The 23,842-nt window shown below is 44.2% G+C and overlaps 2 protein-coding genes across 4 annotated transcripts; one reads left to right on the top strand and one right to left on the bottom strand.

Annotated features, from left to right (window-relative positions):
* Positions 1–7: 7 nt before the first annotated feature.
* On the bottom strand, positions 8–8,453 carry ift57 (intraflagellar transport 57). 3 transcript variants are annotated; one of them, XM_022242796.2, is made up of 10 exons: positions 8,339–8,453; positions 6,836–7,255; positions 6,167–6,275; positions 4,921–5,093; positions 4,139–4,229; positions 3,683–3,754; positions 3,390–3,584; positions 2,413–2,544; positions 1,861–1,990; positions 8–1,570 (listed from the first exon to the last, which is right to left on the bottom strand). In XM_022242796.2, exons 2-10 carry the CDS (start codon positions 6,997–6,999, stop codon positions 1,404–1,406), a joined length of 1,233 nt encoding a protein of 410 aa, XP_022098488.2. In that variant the 5' UTR covers positions 7,000–7,255; positions 8,339–8,453; the 3' UTR covers positions 8–1,403. The 3 variants fall into 3 exon arrangements, with proteins under 3 accessions (XP_022098488.2, XP_022098486.2, XP_086998382.1); XM_022242794.2 differs by having other exon boundaries at positions 8,283–8,435; XM_087142256.1 differs by lacking the exon at positions 8,339–8,453 and adding an exon at positions 8,133–8,262.
* A 159-nt stretch (positions 8,454–8,612) lies between these two features.
* On the top strand, positions 8,613–22,059 carry LOC110983493 (uncharacterized). Its single transcript, XM_022242793.2, has 7 exons — positions 8,613–8,807; positions 10,566–10,749; positions 11,083–11,323; positions 12,433–12,547; positions 13,879–14,039; positions 18,241–18,424; positions 18,972–22,059. The coding sequence occupies exons 1-7, from the start codon at positions 8,714–8,716 to the stop codon at positions 19,289–19,291; spliced, it is 1,299 nt and encodes a 432-aa protein (XP_022098485.2). The 5' UTR covers positions 8,613–8,713; the 3' UTR covers positions 19,292–22,059.
* The last annotated feature ends 1,783 nt before the right edge of the window (positions 22,060–23,842 follow it).

Genomic DNA, 23,842 nt, shown 5'->3' with positions numbered 1-23,842 from the left:
CCCAATGTTGAAATGATGAGGTTCACCACGGGATATTATTACACACTTTCACAGTTTGCAACAAACCATTTTACAATATATTCTGGAACTCTTGTACAACCATTTTGAATTTACATTGAAACCCTTTAGTAGAAATGCTGAACATTCAAATATTATGTATCATTTCTTATGTGGCCCGGCTCCTGAAAAAATTGAGGAAAAAACTACAAAAAAGACATCAAGGTACAAACCTATGCCACCCGTGGTTGCATTTTGTTGGAGGCATCATCAAACATTAACAATTGATTCCATTCATTGCTAACCCTGTCTTCTTACCATCCTGTTATCTCACAATGCAATGTTTACCGGACACACAAAACCTTCCTGAATACTTATATATATTTACAAAAATTGTCAGTTCAATGTCACACACACATTGTACAGCAGAAAAAAACTAAGTTTTGGTAAATACCTACATGTTTAAGTCAGTCAATGCAATTTCAACACAAAGAATACTTCATTATGACAATAGCGGGGATTCATTTTGTTTTCATGCAGGGACAGCCGAAATCACTGAACCCTGTACACATCACTGAACCCTGACCCCCCCAAATAAAACCCACCAGGGCCCCGCCCACCCCACTCAATCTATGACACTGGTATGCAGTGACTCCTATCACACAATGAAAGCCGATGGGAACCAGCGAAGAGCAGCTCCCATTGGCTACTGCTCCTTCCTTTCAGAGCACATACAGTATGACTTTGACAGGTAACCAGTCTGTGGCTGACAGCAATAGACAATGCTAATGTGAATTAGCCACAGCCGCTAGCTTTAAGACAAGTGCGCTTTATTATCCAGCTCTTGCTAAGACTTCCAATTGTAGTCTATGATAAGACATTCAGTACTCATTGTGGCTGCCTCTAAACGGTCTAGCTGTGGCTAGGAGCTACATGAATCTATGTAGGCTACTGGGGCCTCTGAATAATGTTGCATGTGAATGACTAGACAGTGTAAGAGAAACAGCCAAGTACATGTATGGCCCTTATTTAGACTTTTGACCTGATGGGATGTGATAAGTTTTCTACTACTCTGCTCAGTCTCTAGTCTCAGGCTCTACCTGATAATCAACCCCCCAAGCTTTTAGCTTAAGGGTTTTAAAATGGTAGGTCAAAGCTGATGACAAAACGTAAACTACAAGCCAGCAATGCAAGTACTCGAGTATTTCTGTTGAATTCGAACATGAGAAGGTACTGGCTTCAACGACAAAGCCTGAGACGAAGACAAAGCTGAGCAGTGGAAATCCCCCTCAAGTGGCTTTTAATGTCCTGGATGAGAATTTAGGTACACTGAGCTTTCAATTGTCAAGCAGGGACAAACCAGGGTTTGATGGGACAATCATTACAAAAAAAGAGGATGAATCCTATCAGAATGCAAACTGTCCGGCTGGCTCATTCATGTCTTTCTGCAGGTTGCTTTTGTCCTTAAGCCTGGCCTGAAGCAAGGAATGCTCCACCACACCGATCCGCACATCCATCTGGGTGTTTTCTGTCTTCAGACGTTGCAAGGCTTGCTTGATTTTAACTAAGGGTGCTGTGGAAAAAAACAGCGGCAAACAGATCCAATTCGATCATTCATGTCATACCATCCTTACAAACCCAGTCTCAATGATATTTACTTCACAGGAGAAATTTCCAAGGTGTACTTATCTGTCACAAGTCGAAATGTTTCAAACAATGGTCAAAATTTCAACCCAGGAAAGTATTTCTTTTTCAAATGGGTGATTAGACAAATGCTCTTTACACACAAATTTTTAAGTTTAAGAAAAAGGAAAGATCCCACGATGATGCAAGTGTCAAGGTGAGCGATGTCTTTCCACTTACATCCGTCCGTCATACTGGAACCTCTCTCCTCCATTTCTTGCTTGACTTTCTCAAGTTCCTCAGTAATCTCAGCTAGAGTCCGTGTCCGCTCCGTCACACCCCCACTGGCCTGACGATACTGCTCCTTCATCTGTTGAAAGTAATGTAGGATTTCAGCAAACATGGCTGAGTGTCTAAAAAGCGAAATGCCAATAAATCAAGGGCAAAGGCAACATCGAAATCCACTAGCAGCTCACTCCATCAACGGCTCGTTTGATCGATGGCTCACTTGGACAATCAAGCAATTAATCAAGGGTGTAATGGAGCATAAGACATCAACTGAGCTGTCTAGCAACAGCAAGAAGGTGAATGAAGATGTCATGAATGTTGTCTTGATTTCTTACCACAGGCGCTTGTTTTTAATAAAAATAACCAAACTAAAATAAAGCGGCGTCTGAATTATGTGGGATGTGGCTAGAGATAACACATGGCCTTAAGGAAGCCTCGGAAGCTAGCGACTTCAGCTATTCTGCACAGGTTCATGTATTAATCGAAGCCATAGCCATGGCTGACCTCAGCTGAGTTGTCCTGCATGCCTCGGTATTCCTGTAGCAGGTGTTCTAACTGATTATTGATGTACTTCTCACGGCTGGTGATCTTTTCCAAAGTCCGACTGATCTCCTTGTGCAGCTTGTCCAGGTAGCCCTAAGGAAAACAAAAACAAACAAAACAAACACTTTCAATAGAGCGATCCAGTAAGCCACGCAGACTTGGCACATGTATTTTTCTCTGCCGCACATGTCATACACACGTCAGACTCTCATTTATTTCAACCACATCCAACAGCGACCAAATCGCCAATTACAGGATGGTACATGTCGGACATAAATCACGGCTGTGATTGATCAGAGCACATTTTTACAATGGATCGGTCTACCTCCTTCATATAATCCATTCCAATATTTGATTTTTCCTTCTTGGGAACCTACTTTGCCAATTAACAGGTTGGCCCAAAGCTTTGACCAGTCAGTCCACCTGCTTAATTGAGTGAATGCAAGCTCTCTATAAACATTTGCTTCTTCATGTGGGTATTTACATCAGTTTCTTCCAGCTGATGTACACTTTTCAAAACTTCCAATATTACTAAAAAAAGTAAAATGCATAAATACACAATAAAATCATAGGTATGCCTTGTGCATGAAAGGGCAATGTTTAGTTGATCTATACAGACAATGAGTTGTTTCACAGCCGTTTTGGCGGTGTGTATACCAACCGTATCTGCTATAGCAGGGATTCTTGAAATCACGGTAAGCCACTGTGAGCCAGTTCGCTTTTCAACAGCGCATGCCCAGTACAAGGCTATTTGGGAACAGCTGTGCGCACACGTGTCTGTCAGCCATACACTGACTCATGCGCGAGCTTTGTTGCCGAGAGACCTTGGGTTTTTGAAATACTGAACTGGCTCAGCAGACGCATCCATTTTGTAGCTCAAGTAGAATCATAAACTAAGTTTTCTTTGTTTCTTCAAAGAGATGCTTATGCAAGTTTACCTTTGTATCGGTCAGTGCAGACTGTATGCCGTCCCTGTGTTGATGCATCTGGTCAACGTGTGTTCTCCAATCTTTGTTGTCAGTCCGAATGTGGACCTTCAAAGATGGCACGACTCTCTCTACTTCCAGCTTCCATTCGCTGGCGTCCGTCGTTGATTCCATGATCTCCTCAATACGAGACGTCTCTCCTGTGTCCTACGAAAATGCAAGCCACATGAAGTGCTTGATATGCCTTTTCGACACACAGGCTGAAATTCTAGCAAAGCAAATATAAACATACTTTTTTTCTGTACCTTTGTTTTCAGATTTCTCAGTCCCTCAAGATCCAAGAAACTTTCTTCTTCTTCCAGATCTTCATCGATGTCCTGTCAGGAGGAATGTGAATAATTTATTTAACCTACATGTAAGGCAGCCGATGCCTCAAACAACTTGACAGCAGGTCAGGTCAATCCCCTGGTTGTCCAAGTTCTTTGCCATAATTTCAACAGATAGAGAGAGGCTGTCACCATCACATGTGATAGGTCATGATTCTTTACCTTGTCTAATTATGGAAATAGTACATGTATGTTGCAACATACATCAGAAAATGTAACAAGGAAGATGCTCCATGTATGTGGGATATAAAAGTTAACTTTACCAAGATGTGACAGATTTACGTTTGCTACCTTGTTTGATTTTAAAAGGTGGTCATATAGTTAAGGGAATATACAGGAAAATATATTGGTGGATATAACGACTATCTCCCTGACCGCCATCTCCTCCTCTGCTTTGTCCAAGGTGACTTCTACATCATCTTCAATAGCTGATTCCTCTTCCATCTCTTCCTCAGGATAAATTGGCCTGAAAGAAAGTAGAATTTATGATGGCAAAAAGACAGGATTGTTTGGAATGAAAGCTGAGGTGTTCATTCCAAACAATCATGTCTTTTCGTTTGATGTTCCAAATGCCAGATCTAATCACTGTCTCATTTAGCCACCTGTCCACTTCTGAGGATAGCAAAAACAGATTTGGACAGGCAGTCTTTGCTTGTTCACAAGTTACAAGCCGCCAGTTTATATAAATCTTTACCAAAGGTGAACACATACCTACAGTTTCTCCCCAAATACTGGATGCAATGGACATGTGGCCTTAGATAGCACATAGGGGAGTCTATTTCAGAAGTTTTCCTAGGAGAAAGTAGGCACTTCAATGGGGGAGGGGCTGACTGATATTGCAATCCTTGATTAATCCTTGTACCCAATTACCCCTGATAACACTAATGGCAAAGTCATCATGTATACAAGTCTGTACCAGGTGGACTACATGTAGTTAAAATCAGGATTTGAAATAAGAGAAATTTAGTGTCTGTCTGAAAACGTAATCAAAAAGGTACGATATACACGTACAGGTATGTCAATACGGAAGCTAGACTGTCACACTGTGGCATTCTAATCCATCAATTTTGTTGGGAATAGAAACTAAACCATAAAATTAACCCCCTTTTTCGGAGTTGGTCAGATAATGTAGATTTAAGTAGTTTGTGTCTCCTTACCTGCCCCATTTGAAGCTTGTTTGTCGCAGTGCCTCATCTGCCAGTTTGTCAATGACGTAGATGCAGTGTTCTCCCCATCCAGCCTTCAGCTTGGCTGGTGGAAAGTCCACGGCAGCTCCAATGCGACGCACCTCATCCAAAATGCTGGAGATGGTTGCATTGGGGTCATCATACTAAGGAAAGAAAAAATACTTGCTATTACTGCCATTGTGACTGTCGATGACACTGAAGTTTGTTTTTTGAAATGAAAGGCATGTTTTGGAAAAAACTGTTTTGGGAAAAAAGCTTTACAGTTCTGAATAAATTAAAAAAGAAAACAAAACAGGTTCATAAAAAAGGCAGACATTGGATGTTTCAGATTAATGAAATTTTTGAGAAAGTAACGAGAATTGTGGCTACATTCACAGCACACCTCATCTATGTTGTAGTCGAGTCCACAAATCCATCACAAGCCAATGGACACAGAAGCTACATGTAACCATGGTAACTGAGCTGTGACAAACCCCCATCCTCTTCAATATTCAACCTGTTACTTGGAACAGAACTATTCACTGAAGTTGTGATTTCCAACAGATGAACCACATGCACAACGGTGTAGCACTACTCTACATGCAATCTGCTTTTCAGTTGATATTGTTGTTATCAGAGCTTTTAAATCAGTGCCACTATTTGCACCAACTTTTTCGTTGTAAACTGAGCCAAAGTAAGCCTACTCAGAGTCATTCAGAGTCATCTTATATCCAGCTTCCATGGTACCAAACAGCTGAGGAATATGTCAATTGTCAATTGCATGCCAGTCCGTCACAGGTTACTCCCCAGCTGATGCCAATACCCAAGGGTTAAGTGGCTTGGCCCTCTGGTCAGCAGTCACAATTTTTATTACCCAGCCACCTGCATCTCCCTGCATTTGAGACCTGTGCAAAATTTTAGTCTTCATTCCCGATTAGATTATATGACGTGTGTCAGGTCACCAGATGGGTTGGTAATGGTCACAACTTATGAAAACTGGATTCCAACCCATGGCCCTCTGGTCAGCAGTCACATACTTTAGTGACTCGACCACTTGCAACCCCCTACACACTTAAAACTTGTGGAAGTTTTTAGTCTTCATTCCCAAGTAGATTATATGATGTGTGTCAGGTCCTCAGAACTACCAAAGGTCTACCAAAAAGACTCCTGAATTCACACAAGCTGCATCTCTTTCCAAGAAAACTTTACGAAGAGAATCACAAATCCTTCAACTTACCTCCTGAGGTTGGTCAAATTGTTTGCCTGCTTGGTTGATGAGCCACGCTGATAAGGATGTGAAGATGTAGAACTGCTCTCCAGGATTGGTGGGCAGAGCAAAGTAATGCCTGGGGGCAATAGGAAGGTACATAAATTTAGGAAACTAAATAATCCACGACAAAACAAAGCCCGACAATTCAATGAAGCTGTGATCTATATATATACCTTGGAAGAGATAAAATGCAATCAAGATGGAAGATTGTTGCCAAACATCTGTATCAGTTCCCGAAATGTACTATCATACTGATATCAACTTCGTTCATGTGACTGCTTGGAATTTTACACTCCAAGAGACAAGCTGCCTCACCTTTAAAACCCGCATTGTACCTTCTCTTACAAGACACAAGTTGCAGGTGAAATCATGATTTAAATTGGATTTAAACAACCTAACTTTCTTTTACAGCCTGTTTGATCTTGGTGTCCATGTACACGCAATCTCCAGTAAAATAAATGGCAAATAATTCAATATAGCACTTATCTTGGAAAAAACTTCACTGCTGACAGTTTAGACGTTCTGCCAATATACGTGTACATGATATATATAGGAGGTCTGCATGGTAGCCATTTTGTAGGGCAGTTTGTTTGTTCCACAATGAAACCTCCTTTGTGCATACAATCTGCAATTTACCTTGATAGTGGCTTGAAGCCAAGACCTTTCAGAAAGCCTTCTTCATAATCCATCAACTTCAGCTTGTCCATCAGATCCTCCATGATGACAAAGTGCATGTAATTCTGACCAGGCCCTTGCTCCCCCTCCCCCTCGGCTCCGCCCCTTCGTGTCTCCTCTGCCATTGCCACTGGTTGACACAGCTGTCAGTCACTGTCCGCGTCTCTTCAGTGTCACAGGCTAATGACAGGCTTATACAATGTGTACCAAAGCCAGAGGTTGTTTTGTTCAAGAGAACTGTAAGTGCCAAATGCAAACCACTGTCACTTCCTTGAGGTAAAGTTGCCACTTTCTCCAAACAAAACAGCACCTACATGAATCCTGGTGCTTAATGTTGAATTGCCAGTGTTCGTGAGGACTGGCATTCCATCTCTGTCAGTTCTGTAAACCACAAAAGTAAAACAGAAAGCTTGTTGGATAATTGAGCAGCAGGCAGAATTTCAAGTATATTGTACATTTTCAGTTGCAATTGCCGTGTGCCTTCCCTCCTGTACGTGTACATTGTACCATACATGAAAAGCATTCACTTACAAAAAAGGGAATGAAAAGCTAACTGAAATATTGAATAGGCCTGCACTGGATTTTGCTGATGACAGGATGAAATGGTACATTTTGTTACGTGTACATTGCACATGTTCCTAATACCTTTTTTTTACTTGGGGCAAAAAGTTACAAATTGAAGAAGAAAGGGTCATTCCAAGTCAGGTCATTCCAGTTTCTAGGTTAATGTCCATGTCAGATCTAAGTACAATTGACTGCTGTGATTACACACACTTCAACTGTACATCTAGATGTAAGCCTGGATGCCCATTTAATTTGCAGTAAAGTATAAACCTGTTGTGTGTAGCCTGTAAGCCCTATCACCAGTAGGGCTCAATTGCTCAAGGCCATAAAAAAAGTAGATTTGCATCCACTGCCCGCAAGTCCCATCGCCATCACCCCTAAAAAAATCATTTTTAACAAATATTTCATTTTTTGTTTAAGAACAACAAACTCACAAAAATCAGAATTCTGAATCTTACAGCAGCTGTATAAAACACCATATTTATTCATTTCATCAATACTAATCCCCGCATGGGTAGCTAGACACGCTAGAGAGGCACTATGGGCAGAAAAAAAATGGGGCAATGTTCAGATATTTGCTCCTTCTCACAATGCCTTTTTACCATAGTGTAAAAATCACCCATGCGGTGTTAGCAATAAGGCTTATGCCTAAGAATACATTTAACATTAGGCCTAATTAACACTGCAATATGACCTGCATCAGGTGCATGACCTGGTGTGTTGGACATTGATGACATTGTCACAGTTGTCATCAATGTTGATTGTAAACTTGAAAAAGCCATGATCCACTTGAATATTTGACAGTTAAAAGCAGCTGATGAGATCATCGAAATACAAAACATACCACTTTAACAATTTAATCGTGATCTTCAGCAAAAGGAACTAAACAACGACACTAACTTGAACAGTCCAGGTGGTTTTTAATGGTCAGAAATTAAAACAGCGTCGATTGCTAAGGCCACGCAAAACTATTCGGCATTTAGAAGTGTTCCCTGTTTCTTGCTCCACAATACATGTAAAGTGCCTCATTGCGGTGGGTATCAGACTAGGAATTCTTCAACCTCGTTTTAGGAAAAGCAAAAATCGTGACTGTAATAAAGAGCTCTGGGTACAAAATGAAACTGAATTATTCATATTTAAGGTGAAAGGTTACAGCTAGTGCGCGCACATAGTACATAGAAGACGCGCATGTTAAATGCACGATCACTAGAGTCACATGTGACCCGTTATACTGGGCAAAATCAGCGTTGGAAAGTGTTTCCTTGAAGTGATACCATGGCAAGTGACGAAGTAAACGAAGTGAAGAAGGATGTGGAGTCCAGCGGCAAAGCAGAGAGTGTTGACACCAGCAATCGGAAGATTTATTTTGGTAGGGCCTAGTTCAAGCCGCGCCGGAGTAATGTCGTTCCTGCTTGCGTGTTCGATTGCACGTAACTCACTGCTGTTTGTACTCGTGGCTAACATTATTGCGGTTGGATGCACACTGCATTTGGCATGTGCGGTTTGCGCTTCAGGATTTGCTTTCAGTCTGTGCACATTGTCGAACTGGTCAAACCTAAAGAAAAAAATGTATGCTCAAGATTGCAGGTAATTTGGCCTGCAAGAAAATGCCTGAGCATTTCAGCAAAGTGACCCCTTTTGAAGCCTTTGTAGCCTTTTTTCATTCATTACAGTCAGTGCGTGTATTTTTGTGACATTTTTGTGCATTGAATTCACAATGTTACCCACCACATTAATCTTTTTACAGATCTATTGTTACTAACATGTACATCCGTACCATTACTGCCTCCAGTGAAGTTCCTCCAGTGAAGTGTTGTAGTTAGGCTTTTGAAGTAAAATCTTGATAACATTCAGGAAAGTCTTATGAGCGTAGTCATTTTTATTAGATTTCAAAAGCATACAGCCGTTTTAGTCTATGTATCAAAATTAAACTGGGCTGGGAAAGATATACATCGAGAACCCCCAAACACAGAATAAGTGACTTTGAGTGGGAAGTTGGTGATATCATCTTTTACTTTTAGAAGAAAATTTGTATTTATTGTGACTTACAGCATGATGAATTTTTCCATGAGGCACTCTGGTGTTTTCACATTGTGAAAGATTAAATACAATTTTTACAATTTTTTCCAAGTTAGAAATCGCCCAAAAACATACGGAGAGGAGACAATAAATGCTACATGTACACATATATAATCATATTTTTCCCAAACTTTCCAAAGCACAGGAGAGAATTAAAAAGTTGCATCGTTAGTTGATAACCGATGTTGCAGTGCTGCCAGACTAGCAGCCCTGTCACTGGTTTCTGGTATTTGGGGAGAGGGATGTGCCGAGTACCAGCGTCAGGACACATCTCAAGATCGATAGATAAATCATACTTGTATACAGTACCTATGCCGATTAGGGCAGCTGCTTGTCAGAGTGGGTGATAATTGACAAAGACTTGCCTTGACCTGTACTGCTGTACATGAAAAGTGAAATATTCTTTCCATGAAAATGATAGTCGTGACATCTTTCTTGAGTGGCAGCACGGTGCTGGATATCAATCATGTGTGATTTGTAAGAGTCAGTTACCAGACTTCGCTTGCAATGGCTTTTACACATTTTTCATATTTACAGCAAACATAATAATTTGCTGACAGCACAGGGAAATGACTCCATGCAGGTGTACAAACACAGATAAGAGCACTGTTAATACAAGGTTATATTTTAAAACAAGGACAATTCTTTAGGTCTCAAGTCTTTGTTTTTCTATGTTTTTATTACTGATTTCACAAGGTAACTACTGTGTGAATGACAAGAAAATGTGTTAAGTCTCAAGGACATCGATAAATCCTTGCTGGTTAATTCGCATTTTTTCATGCATTGCAGTCAAAAAAGAAAAATGAAAAAAAAGTCCATGCCCCATTTTCAGAATCGGATTTTGGTGAAACTTAAGCAATAGAAAATCATTTTATCCTTCACCTTGTTGAATTAATCTTGAATCATGCACTTTTAAATTTTTTTAGCATCATTTACTCATTGTTATCATGTTAGCAGTTCCCTCATTTTTATTTGAATATATAGCAGTGGAACATTACATGAATGGCATATCATATGTAATTTCTGTTTGCGTACTATGTACATGTAGGTAATCTGCCATTCTCTACGACAGCTGAGCAGCTTGAGCGCTGGGTGTTAGAGGGCATCTCTAAGCCTGAGAGCAAAGACTTAAAGGCTGAGATTGCAGTGGATGGCATTGGCCGAGCAAGGGGCTTTGGTTACGTCGATGCCCCTGAAGACTTTAAGGAGGACATCTTGAAATTGCATGGCGAGTAAGTTGGATACATGTAACTCCAGCCTTGTAGTTTTAGGGGACCCATAGGCTAGCGGAAGGGGTTTGACTCCAGTAGTTGCTCAGAATTTTCCCACAGATTGCTAAAAATCTTCTGTATGGAAATTGTGCCGAATTAGAAATGATTTTTCTTGAAGTATTACTCATTTTCCATTCTGTTTTCATGTTCATTGCCAGTCATTTAATTCTGCTTGCTCTGTTTTACAAACATTTGGTTTTTTTTCTTGTATAGAACAACACAAACACAATGAAAATGAAAACAAAATTATAAAGATGTAGTTTAATATTATTCTGACTTAATTCTGTGTTTGAGGACACTTGATGGAAGGAAACTGCGAGTTCAGATTGCTCGTGACGCAAGTTCAAAAGCCAAATGGAGTGGAGACAACAAAGGGGTGCAATCTACCAGGCGACGGTTCCCACGCCCTATCGCCAGTAAGCTTCTTGCCACACCCTCTCACACTTACACCCTGATTGATGTAGGAGCTAACTTGATGCACAGGGCCTTCGGCCGCAGAGGCCTGCCAAGCCGCAGTCAGAAAAATGCCGTGAAGGTGAGACTCAGCAGGTTAAAACAGTTTTGAAAATGTTCTAGAAGTCTTTGATTTGTCAATCACACGTTACACAGTCTCATGTCAAGGTACAAGAGACTGATGTGTCTTGTCAAGTCCAGCAACTTTTGGGGGGGTCGGGGTGAAAGTATTTCTTGGCCGAGTTGAGTGATTTGTAACTTCTAATATTTAAGGAAAACTTCCTTGCAAAAGGATCTATTATAGATATTGATAGGCTGAAATTTGACAGATGTATGCTGTTGTTGTTCTCCGGCCCCTGTTGCTTGAGACTTTAGGCCTACTGGTAACTTGTGTTGGCCTTTGTCTTGATTGGAGTGACGTTTTAGAGAAATTTGTGACTAATACTTGTGATGGGCTTGATTTCATCCCTGTTATGTTAGTCTCTTACAGTTTTGCTATACCAGTTGTAGGCACTAAACATGTCTATGGTCAGACCTTTTCTACTGTCAGTCCGCCAGGTTTTTTGTGGCCAACTATAAAGGGATCATCAGTTGCACTGGTTGCATTACAACTTCGCAATTTTGCAGAATTCTGGAAAGAAGACCTGAGTTTGCAAGTTCCACTCCCCCCCCCCGAAAAAACGTATCTGTACTTCAACTACGGCACTCTGAACCAGCAAGGGGCAGGTGAACGACATAATTTACCAGAATGCTTTGGACTTTAGGTCAGTGTCACACCTGGGTCACAGAATCAAGACGCCAGGCATGGGCCACTCACCTGCTCAGCTGTCATAAACTAATATCGAAGTGGTGTCTTATGCTAGTTACACATTTGTGGGAATGCTGTTTTGTGCCAGTTATGGAACTGCCTATATGTCCAGCGAGCGCAGGCTGTACGTTATGTGGATCAATATTTTGGTATCCAAATCTGCATTGCCCAGAGGTTATTTGAAGGAGGACAAGACATGTTGGTTTTGACAGGTGCTGATCGTTGGGGAACAGTCCAAGTGTTGCTGATACACCTGTTGCACATCTTTCTTTAACCCTAACCCTCCTCAATCCTTCACCTGTTGGAGGACTGAGGAGGGTTAGGGTTAACGGCAAATTTTATTACATATGTGCCATCGTTCATTTGATCTCTTTTAATTATAGAGAGCTCGGTCGATGGGCGTGGAACAGATCATCATCGCAGGTACGTCAGTTGCCTCAACAAGAAGTGCACAGGAGCTGGCAGAGAGCTACTCAGGAACCTTGTTCTATACAGCAGGTAGGTACATCTCACAAGAGTCTTCTCAGCCAATGGCCTTTTTTGTTCTCAAGATTATTGCATGGATTCTGTGGTCAAGGAGATATGCCCGCTTTTGTTCAATAATAATAGCTTTTAACTAAGATCAAAGCACTTTCCATTATTATTACCCCTGCTCATTGGGCCCATGAAACATTCCAAATACCCACTCAACTCCCTGGGGAGTATACAGCTCGATGCAGCCACTTTGATGCAAAGTAGCTAAATCAACCATCTCTGTCCTTGCAGGTACATGTCCCCAATTACTCCTTGGTGGCAATGAGGGACAAAGTGCATTGTCCAAGGGGCACGCACCATGACCTCAGGCTTGATTTAAACCACCCTGCAACCTATCAGATTAGAACCCACCTTCCTGATTTCACTGGTTCACCAGCCCGCATCGAGTACCGGTATCGGGAAATAGCATACAGTGATCAATAAGTGACTGCTGTTTCCAACCAACCAGTGAACATTGTACACTATCACTGAACGCCTTGATCAAGGCTAGTGAAATCAGTAAGGTTTGCGGCAGGACTAGAGGGCATGTCTCCACAGAACCACACAGCTGGTTCGTATAACCAAAACAGCTTCACCTTGCACATGTAACTAATCAATACCAACGCAATCCTGCATTACTCCTGACTGCAGCAAAGTACTGTGAGCTAGGTGAGAGACTAAGATTATACCTAAAACACCTGTACCTGGCTACATATGGCAATAGCATGCATCTACATGTTTAGACATTTATCACAATGCTGCCATGTTTGTCATGTTCCCAGTAGACTCACTGGCTGTAGTAATACAACTTTACATACTGACAAAAAGCAACAGACTATTTTTCCTTCCAGCCTTAATGTCAGTTTACACTTCAAGTGACAGTGAATGGGAAGCAATTTGTCAGGGAAATGGCACACATCACGATGGAACTGTAATTGTTGACATGACATTCGCTTTAGCGTGAAGTCTGAACCTGGTCCTAGTTGGGTTACATTGCTTTGAATGGTTGGAAATTAAGATGACTGCTCCATGACAATATTGACAGAGATCTGTGAGGGTGGCTAAATGCACTGCCCTAAAACAAGTGTCTCTCTGATACCACAGTGTAACTTTATGCTTTCTTGAGAAATAGATGCCTGCATGATGAAGAACCTGTTTACTTTTAAGAAGAAACATTCTTCAGCTCACGACCTTTTGTACTTTTTTTCAGTTTACTTTCTCAACATCTCATGAATGAAGTCAGCCAGACATCTTAACTCGAAAATTATTTTCATCAATCCATGTTTATATTTTCCCTTTTGGTCCTTAATCAATAGGTGTTCACCCTCACAGTGCCAAGAATTGGGATGATACAAGCGAAGAGAAATTAGAGAAGTTGTCTGCAGATCCAGCGTGTGTGGCGATTGGCGAGACTGGTCTAGATTTCAAGCGTAACTTCTGTGAACCAGACATTCAAGAGGAAGTATTTGAGAAGCAGGTTTGTGCGCTTGAGTTTAAACCTCTCCTGCCCTCCACTTTCTATCCAAAACCCTCTATCTCCGTCCAGCCTGCCTTCTTTCCTCTCCCAGCCTGCCTTCTTTCCCCTCCCAGCCTGCCTTCTTTCCCCTCCGAGCCTGCCTTCTTTCCTCTCCCAGCCTGCCTTCTTTCCCCTCCCAGCCTGCCTTCTTTCCTCTCCCAGCCTGCCTTCTTTCCCCTCCCAGCCTGCCTTCTTTCCCCTCCGTGCCTGCCTTCTTTCCTCTCCCAGCCTGCCTTCTTTCCCCTCCCAGCCTGCCTTCCTTCCTCTCCCAGCCTGCCTTCTTTCCTCTCCCAGCCTGCCTTCTTTCCTCTCCCAGCCTGCCCTCTTTCCTCTCCCAGCCTGCCTTCTTTCCTCTCCCAGCCTGCCTTCTTTCCCCTCCCAGCCTGCCCTCTTTCCCCTCCCAGCCTGCCTTCTTTCCTCTCCCAGCCTGCCTTCTTTCCCCTCCCAGCCTGCCTTCTTTCCCCTCCCAGCCTGCCTTCTTTCCCCTCCCAGCCTGCCTTCTTTCCCTCCCAGCCTGCCTTCCTTCCTCTCCCAGCCTGCCTTCTTTCCCCTCCCAGCCTGCCTTCTTTCCTCTCCCAGCCTGCCTTCTTTCCTCTCCCCGCCCTCCTTCTTTCCTTTCCCAGCTTGACTTCTTTCCCTACCAGCCTGCCTTCCTTCCTCTCCCAGCCTGTCTTCTTTCCCCTCCCAGCCTGCCTTCTTTCCTTTCCCAGCCTGCCTTCTTTCCCTCCCAGCCTGCCTTCCTTCCTCTCCCAGCCTGCCTTCTTTCCCCTCCCAGCCTGCCTTCCTTCCTCTCCCAGCCTGCCTTCTTTCCCCTCCCAGCCTGCCTTCTTTCCCCTCCCAGCCTGCCGTCTTTCCTTTCCCAGCCTGCCTTCTTTCCTCTCCCAGCCTGCCTTCTTTCCCCTCCCAGCCTGCCCTCTTTCCTCTCCCAGCCTGCCTTCTTTCCCCTCCCAGCCTGCCTTCTTTCCTTTCCCAGCCTGCCTTCTTTCCTTTCCCAGCCTGCCTTCTTTCCCTCCCAGCCTGCCTTCCTTCCTCTCCCAGCCTGCCTTCTTTCCCCTCCCAGCCTGCCTTCTTTCCCCTCCCAGCCTGCCTTCTTTCCCCTCCCAGCCTGCCTTCTTTCCCTCCCAGCCTGCCCTCTTTCCCCTCCCAGCCTGCCTTCTTTCCCTCCCAGCCTACCCTCTTTCCTCTCCCAGCCTGCCCTCTTTCCCCTCCCAGCCTGCCTTCTTTCCTCTCCCAGCCTGCCCTCTTTCCTCTCCCAGCCTGCCCTTTTTCCCCTCCCAGCCTGCCTTCTTTCCCCTCCCAGCCTGCCTTCTTTCCCTCCCAGCCTGCCCTCTTTCCCCTCCCAGCCTGCCTTCTTTCCCTCCCAGCCTACCCTCTTTCCTCTCCCAGCCTGCCCTCTTTCCCCGCCCAGCCTGCCTTCTTTCCTTCCCAGCCTACCCTCTTTCCTCTCCCAGCCTGCCCTCTTTCCCCTCCCAGCCTGCCTTCTTTCCCCTCCCAACCTGCCTTCTTTCCTCTCCCAGCCTGCCTTCTTTCCCCTCCCAACCTGCCTTCTTTCCTCTCCCAGCCTGCCCTCTTTCCTCTCCCAGCCTGCCTTCCTTCCTCTCCCAGCCTGCCTTCTTTCTTCTCCCAGCCTGCCCTCTTTCCCCTCCCAGCCTGCCTTCTTTCCTCTCCCAGCCTGCCCTCTTTCCTCTCCCAGCCTGCCTTCCCTCCTCTCCCAGCCTGCCCTCTTTCCCCTCCCAGCCTGCCTTCTTTCCTCTCCCAGCCTGCCCTTTTTCCCCTCCCAGCCTGCCTTCTTTCCCCTCCCAGCCTGCCTTCTTTCCCTCCCAGCCTGCCCTCTTTCCCCCTCCCAGCCTGCCTTCTTTCCCTCCCAGCCTACCCTCTTTCCTCTCCCAGCCTGCCCTCTTTCCCCTCCCAGCCTGCCTTCTTTCCTCTCCCAGCCTGCCCTCTTTCCTCTCCCAGCCTGCCCTTTTTCCCCTCCCAGCCTGCCTTCTTTCCCCTCCCAGCCTGCCCTCTTTCCCCTCCCAGCCTGCCTTCTTTCCCCTCCCAGCCTGCCCTCTTTCCCCTCCCAGCCTGCCTTCTTTCCCCTCCCAGCCTGCCCTCTTTCCTCTCCCAGCCTGCCTTCTTTCCCCTCCCAGCCTGCCTTCTTTCCCCTCCCAGCCTGCCTTCTTTCCCCTCCCAGCCTGCCTTCTTTCCCCTCCCAGCCTGCCTTCTTTCCTCTCCCAGCCTGCCTTCTTTCCTCTCCCAGACTGCCTTCTTTCCTCTCCCAGCCTGCCCTTTTTCCCCTCCCAGCCTGCCTTCTTTCCCCTCCCAGCCTGCCTTCTTTCCCCTCCCAGCCTGCCTTCTTTCCTCTCCCAGCCTGCCTTCTTTCCCCTCCCAGCCTGCCCTCTTTCCCCTCCCAGCCTGCCTTCTTTCCCCTCCCAGCCTGCCTTCTTTCCCCTCCCAGCCTGCCTTCTTTCCTCTCCCAGCCTGACTTCTTTCCCCTCCCAGCCTGCCTTCTTTCCTCTCCCAGCCTGACTTCTTTCCCCTCCCAGCCTGCCTTCTTTCCTCTCCCAGCCTGCCCTCTTTCCTCTCCCAGCCTGCCCTTTTTCCCCTCCCAGCCTGCCTTCTTTCCCCTCCCAGCCTGCCTTCTTTCCTCTCCCAGCCTGCCCTCTTTCCTCTCCCCGCCTTCCTTCTTTCCTCTCCCAGCCTGCCTTCTTTCCTCTCCCAGCCTGCCCTCTTTCCTCTCCCAGCCTGCCCTTTTTCCCCTCCCAGCCTGCCTTCTTTCCTCTCCCAGCCTGCCTTCTTTCCTCTCCCAGCCTCCCTTCTTTCCCCCCCCAGCCTCCCTTCTTTCCTCTCCCAGCCTGCCTTCTTTCCTCTCCCAGCCTGCCTTCTTTCCTCTCCCAGCCTGCCCTTTTTCCCCTCCCAGCCTGCCTTCTTTCCTCTCCCAGCCTGCCTTCTTTCCCCTCCCAGCCTGCCTTCTTTCCTCTCCCAGCCTGCCTTCCTTCCTCTCCCAGCCTGCCTTCTTTCCTCTCCCAGCCTGCCCTCTTTCCTCTCCCAGCCTGCCCTTTTTCCCCTCCCAGCCTGCCCTCTTTCCTCTCCCAGCCTGCCTTCTTTCCCCTCCCAGCCTGCCCTCTTTCCCCTCCCAGCCTGCCTTCTTTCCCCTCCCAACCTGCCTTCTTTCCCCTCCCAGCCTGCCTTCTTTCCTCTCCCAGCCTGCCTTCTTTCCCCTCCCAGCCTGCCCTCTTTCCTCACCCAGCCTGCCTTCTTTCCCCTCCCAGCCTGCCTTCTTTCCTCTCCCAGCCTGCCTTCTTTCCCCTCCCAGCCTGCCTTCTTTCCTCTCCCAGCCTGCCTTCTTTCCTCTCCCAGCCTGCCCTCTTTCCTCTCCCAGCCTGCCTTCTTTCCCCTCCCAGCCTGCCTTCTTTCCCCTCCCAGCCTGCCCTCTTTCCTCTCCCAGCCTGCCCTCTTTCCTCTCCCAGCCTGCCCTCTTTCCTCTCCCAGCCTGCCTTCTTTCCTCTCCCAGCCTGCCTTCTTTCCTCTCCCAGCCTGCCTTCTTTCCTCTCCCAGCCTGCCTTCTTTCCCCTCCCAGCCTGCCTTCTTTCCCCTCCCAGCCTGCCCTTTTTCCCCTCCCAGCCTGCCTTCTTTCCTCTCCCAGCCTGCCTTCTTTCCCCTCCCAGCCTGCCTTCTTTCCCCTCCCAGCCTGCCTTCTTTCCTCTCCCAGCCTGCCCTCTTTCCCCTCCCAGCCTGCCTTCTTTCCTCTCCCAGCCTGCCTTCTTTCCCCTCCCAGCCTGCCTTCTTTCCCCTCCCAGCCTGCTTTCTTTCCCCTCCCAGCCTGCCTTCTTTCCTCTCCCAGCCTGCCTTTTTCCCCTTCTCGTTTAGAACTTTTCCCTGGCGCCACAACCCTGGCCTAATCTGTTGGGACACATGGCAATAGCCATATACTCCCCAGATCCCCACTCCCACAGTCAATGTTGCCATCTCAAGCCGAAGCGGAGACAGCACAGTTACACCCAACATTGAGAGAGGGCCTAGGGATGAGAGTTGGCCAGGATTGTAGCTGTTAATGCATTCAGTCTGGCAGTTTTTAGTGTCCCAAGTTTGAAGAAGAAAAGTTGCTGTCTTGTAATCTGTTGATCAGTGGAGCTTGGAACATCATCTGTATTGATTTTAATTTGATGGATTTTTGCAGGTGCAACTTGCTTGTCGTCTCAAAAAGCCTCTGTTTATACATGAGAGAGAAGCGCACACAAAGCTAATGGAAATTCTGATGAAATACGAAGGGCAACTCCCACAATGCATTATACACTGCTTCACTGGAACCGAGGAAGAACTGAAAACTTACATTGATAAAGGCTTCTGGATCGGTTTGACAGGTGAGCAGGCATGGTCTGACCTTCAAATTTCTTGATTCGGGTGGGTTCAAGTGAGTTTTTCTCAGTTCAGTTGTCTTCTCAGAAGAGTATTAACCATTTGCCGCTAGCTAAAGCGCCCTCCATCGGGTGAAAAGAACCATATTGGTTGAGGGGATTCATTTTCCTCATAGTGATGGGCTTTGTGAACCAGTGAAGTGCAGTTCTAACCAGAGGAGCCTCTCTTGCTAGGAAAATTGCGCCCTCTCTTGGTCCGGCTGGCGGCTTATAAGGTGGTCTGACTCGGGGGGAAACTAAAAACTTTTTTATTTGGAATGAGAGAGCAATTTGGTTCAATGATTGTACTGTTTTGCCTCTTGGCAAAATTAAGCTTGCTGACTCAGAAGAATTGTAGTTCCGTTTGAAGACATCTTAATCACAGACCTGCTCCTTAGTTGTCATATGTAGCTTGATATTTGAAGGTCAATAGAATAGACACTGACTTGGACCAGTATCCCAACACAGTGTCATTCCATTCCACCAACTCTGTCATGTTTCATTTTCATTGCAGGCTTTATCTGTCAGAGTGAAAACAAAATCCCGGAACTGCTCAAAGCAGGCACCCTCCCCTTGGACAGAGTGCTGCTAGAGAGCAACGCCCCTTTCATGGAGCCCCGCCTACGTAGGGACCTGGAGGTCTGGGACTCGCTCAAGCATGTCCTCGAGTGCCTTCCCTCCTTGGCATCTTGGAGCCCCTTCCCACGGAATGAGCCAGCCAAGCTGCCCATAGTGTGTGAGATTGTGGCCCACTATCTGGGACTCGAACCCCACGAGGTCGCCGACAAAACCTCTCAAAACGCCCACAAGGTCTTTGGAATCGATAAGGAGTAGCGGCACAGGCTTTGTGGGGTTTTTTTTACATGTTGAAAGAAATTTTGTTTGCAACTCAAGATGAAAATGTGAAATGATAAAGTCAGCTGATAAAATGTTTATATTTTGTTTTGCTATTTCATAAGATAAATATACAGCTACAAGCAATATTATGGTTCATTTCCTGTTTGTTTTCCTTTCTATTTTGATGAATGTTTTGTTTCAGAATTCTTCATGACTTACTCTTTCTTTGGCTTAGCCATACTTAGAACCTGTACAATCGTCTTGGGCCTTCAACACCCACCTTAAGGTTTAGGATTTTTTGAATTGCGGAGGGTTGAACTGGGCAACAAACGGTGAATTTGATGCCTCGTGAAAGTGAGAATGCAACAAATGTGTCATTGGAATTCGGCACAGTAAAGGTTCTGTAGGATAGAGGACAATTTCTACAAATAATGTGCCAGACATCAAGGTTCACAGGGGTATTTTTTCCATTCATTTGAGTGCATTAGCAATTTATGATTAACTCAATGAAATTCATTTCAGTCTGACTGCATTCGGTCTGAGTTACTATGCATTAGATCACATCCAGAAGTACATTATACATTGTGCAACAAAAGCAAAGATTACCCATGGCATGGGAATGGGTGTGTTATGAAGGAGGCTTTACTGAACTTAGACATGACAACCAGGGTGTTTTGTGCCTCGACTTAATACCTCATTGGTGTCTTCTTTCTTTCTTTTTTTCTTTTTGATTGGGCTTAGCTATTACTTTGCAATATGGAAGAAAAAGAATATTGCGTTTTCAGAAATATGATCCTTTAGCATTCAATCTACTGTCCAAATGGAGTCAATTACAGCGCAAGTCCAATATTTCAAAACAGGAGTGGAAAAACAGTTCCGATTCATTAGTCAGGATGCAATTAAGAGTGACGAGTGATTTACAGATAAATGCCTTGTTTTGGTTTATTCACGAATTAGTTTTGTCTTGAATTGGAGATAATGACAGCTTTTGATGAGAAAACAATTTAATTACATCAGACAAGACGGTAAGTGTTCATTACAGATGCAAAGAAACAGTCCCAGTTGTCACTTCTGCCTTGTATCAAACTTGCCTTTTTGATAAGGATGTTAATTATAGTCGGGTTAGACTTTTACATTGTTTTGTTTACATAGTTTTGCAATAACATCACTTTTTGCTCTCAGTTCGATCAAAATTCAGTTTGAAATAATATGTTTGTTGTCCATGGGAAAATGTAAGATTCTTGTGCAACCTTAAACATTATTTATAAATAGAAGCTCCCTAAGGGTTTGTTTTGTTTGTTTTTTTTATATGGTCGCAAGTTTCACCTTGTTTATGTGTCTTTTTTCCTTCGTTTTATCCAGATTTTGAATGTGTTTTGAGCACATTAAACATTTTCACATAAATATGCAGCTGATGTAGTCATTTAGTTACTGTTGTGCGCTTTTATTCGTTCATTCAAATTTGTTTTACTTCTACGCAAATTTTACGTTTCTATCAGGTAAGGGATGACGAAGGTTTTGTTCCATTGTGTATTTAGATTCTACGCTTCAAGTGTGTATGTTATCGAGCAACCTCGTCCAATTGGCCGCATTAATGGCTCACTGGCAAGTTTCACATATTTTTACACGTATGTATGGCCACATATGAAGCGAGATGTGAGACGGAGAGCCCCCGCCCCACTTTATGTTGGTCATTGTTTCACTGGAATCTAAGGAATTCTTTTCAGACATCTAGGGGAATGTGTTAAGTAACAATACTCTGTATATGGCGATTAGACAAATTGGGGGGTACCCCTCAGTCTCATTTCTTGCTGGATATACATGGCCTCCTTGGGTGTTATTTTGCACGCTTGGTTTCTGCGACTGTCGGATGACCATTTAAGCATGGAACCATTGACCTCAGGAGATGACCTGAGATGTTGCGTTCTTAAGATGCAGCCAATAATCTATTGTCTTCAGCTGTTTATGGTTTACCAAGGAAGCTCCCAGGAAGTACACGTGCATTGCACTGCGTTCTAAGATCAGATGTACATCTTCCAATTAGAAGCAAACAGATGGCTCTCTCTAATACGTGTTCTTACATTTAGAGCATTTTATGTCAACCAATGCTTTCTTTTGTTTAGACCAGTTTCACTTAATGTACATGTATTGGACATGGTGCCAAAGTAATGTATTCTATTACAGAACAAACAATTCGAATTTCGGTTTCATTGTTTTTATTGATATTTTTGGTTTCTGTTTGGTGTTTTTGTTTTGTTTTCAGAGTGAGCAATAGATTACTCAAACATATGAAAGAAACCCTTGTTCTCTGCATTTAGAGATCATCTGTTGAACTCACCTGTGAATCTTACAAACCAGTCCCCGAAATTAATGACATCTTAGAAACTAAAAACTCCATGTGGGATTTGTAAATCCAGTGTTAATTTTACAGAGTAACTCTTTTGAGTAGAAGCAAATTGATTGTGTTTTAAGATGAATTAAAAACTAAAAGTGTACTGACTAGTTACTATAACCAATGATTTAAGAAGAAAACAAGTTATGCTGAAAGCCATCATTTTTCCTTGTTTGCAACTTGTTTATTTAATTTTGCGTAACATTCGATTCCTGTAACCAACTCAAGAAGACCGGATTTTATTTAACAGTTATTTCGTCTACCAGTTGCGTTAGTTTAAATTCTGAATGGTGTTTGTATCTGTGTTTTATATAACATTTGACAACTTACTGAAGTTTCATTAAATAGAATTTCGTATTTTCAATTTTGACAAGTCAAGTGTATGTTTCTAGTTTGGATACACTGTCTGCTGTCTGTTAAGGCAGTAGGATGATGGAAATTTCCAAATTTCCAGAGATTGTGGGAACAGATCAAACCATGTGTGTCCTATGTAAGAATTTTATTTTACGTTTTTTGCAGTGGTTCTCAGTCATGATTAAGGAATGGTGACCGGGTACCAGATAAAATGGACAAATTGCTCTCCTCTGCTCTGCTTTTGTCAGCAACAAAACCTGTTTTCAGAGTTGAGAACTAAAGAAACACCCTCCCCTTCAGAGGCATCTCGCTGTCGGAAACGGATGCTGCCATGTTTAGGAAGCTACATGTATGAGACCCATTGACCAATCAACTCCTTTGGTCTGTTTTCTTTCTGATGTCACCAAATCTGAACTTCGCTTCGAATGGCAGATGTTTCAACCAGACCTTTGTTGTTCTCAGACTGCTCTCCTCTCAGTGCTGATTTGCTGTCATGACTTATTTTGATGTTTTTATATATATATATATATAGAGAGAGAGAGAGAGAGAGAGAGAGAGAGAGAGAGAGAGAGAGAGAGAGAGAGAGAGAGAGAGAGAGAGAGAGAGAGAGAGAGAGAGAGAGAGAATGTTGACCTATAGGAATACTAAGAAGTTAAAGGTGCCAATTCAGTGGCCTCGCTAAGCATGTGTGTATCGGGACTTACCCGTTAGAGTCTGCGTCTATTTACCAAACATTCAGATTTCAGTTGATGCAAAAGTGGACCCCGTCTAATGCCCTCGGTTTATAATTTTCCGAATTTACTTGGTGTATGTGTGAGTGTGAAACAAACTTTCATGATCCGATTGAATCTCGCACCTTACAGACACCAAAGCAATCTCAGCAGTGTGAGTGGGCAAACGGATGGTAACAAGGTACAATTATCCTTGAAGGCTATGCAAATGCTGTAGGAAAAGTTCTGACATAAAAGCAATTGACTTCATTTTCCCGAGTTACCTGCACAGGAGACAGTCAGAGCTGTATTAACCAAAGTAAGTGCTATCTCCATTTTACTTCTATTAAACTGTCTCAGCTGAAGAGGACTTAATTCGATCCATGTTTGTTTATACGTGCTTCTTTTCGGGTATCATTTTCCGTCTCCGTATCTGAGAGTGGGAGGGGTAAACGGCCGGCCTGACTCAGGGCGATTGCAAAAGAGTAGGAAAGAAAGCCGCACAAATCAATTTGTATAATAATTTATTGTCTCATGCTATAACATATTGTAGTTTTTACTTTTCATATGCATCTCAAGAATACTCTCTGACCATTCTTTCTGGCATCAAAGGTATTCATCGAATTCCCTCTATTTGGGTATTAAAGTGGTATAAATATTTATGACCCACCGAAAAAGAGGTGGATGTTGCAAAATGTTTCCCCAAAAGTAGGCGCTGTAGCCCCGCAAGAGATGCCCCTAGAAGAAGTATACACATTATGCACAAAGTATATTTTCTTTTATATCTTAATTATCCAGTTGAAGGGCTAATGTGGCGTTCATGTGGCGTTTTATTTTCCCGTTTAATGACTCATTTTGATAACCCCGGCAAGACGCTGGCGTTTTTCACTTTTCAACTTTCCATGTTAACTGAGAAGCATTACACATAGAGATTCCGCGACTGGTCGTGGTTCTGATGCTCTGGACAACCGTTGTAATGGCAATGACGTTTGACGATGTTATGGACCTGGGAGTGGCCATGTTGGAGAAGGGTTACGATGCCGACCCCCTGGAAACAGCTGTGTTTAATGTCGAAAAAAAAGGGAACGCCGA

This window comes from Acanthaster planci, linkage group LG10 (assembly GCF_054643075.1).
Source record: "Acanthaster planci isolate LZ-2023a linkage group LG10, COTS_SCS, whole genome shotgun sequence".
Lineage (NCBI taxonomy): Eukaryota > Metazoa > Echinodermata > Asteroidea > Valvatida > Acanthasteridae > Acanthaster > Acanthaster planci.
Note: the sequence above shows the minus strand (reverse complement) of the source record. Positions and strands in the feature narration are given on the sequence as shown.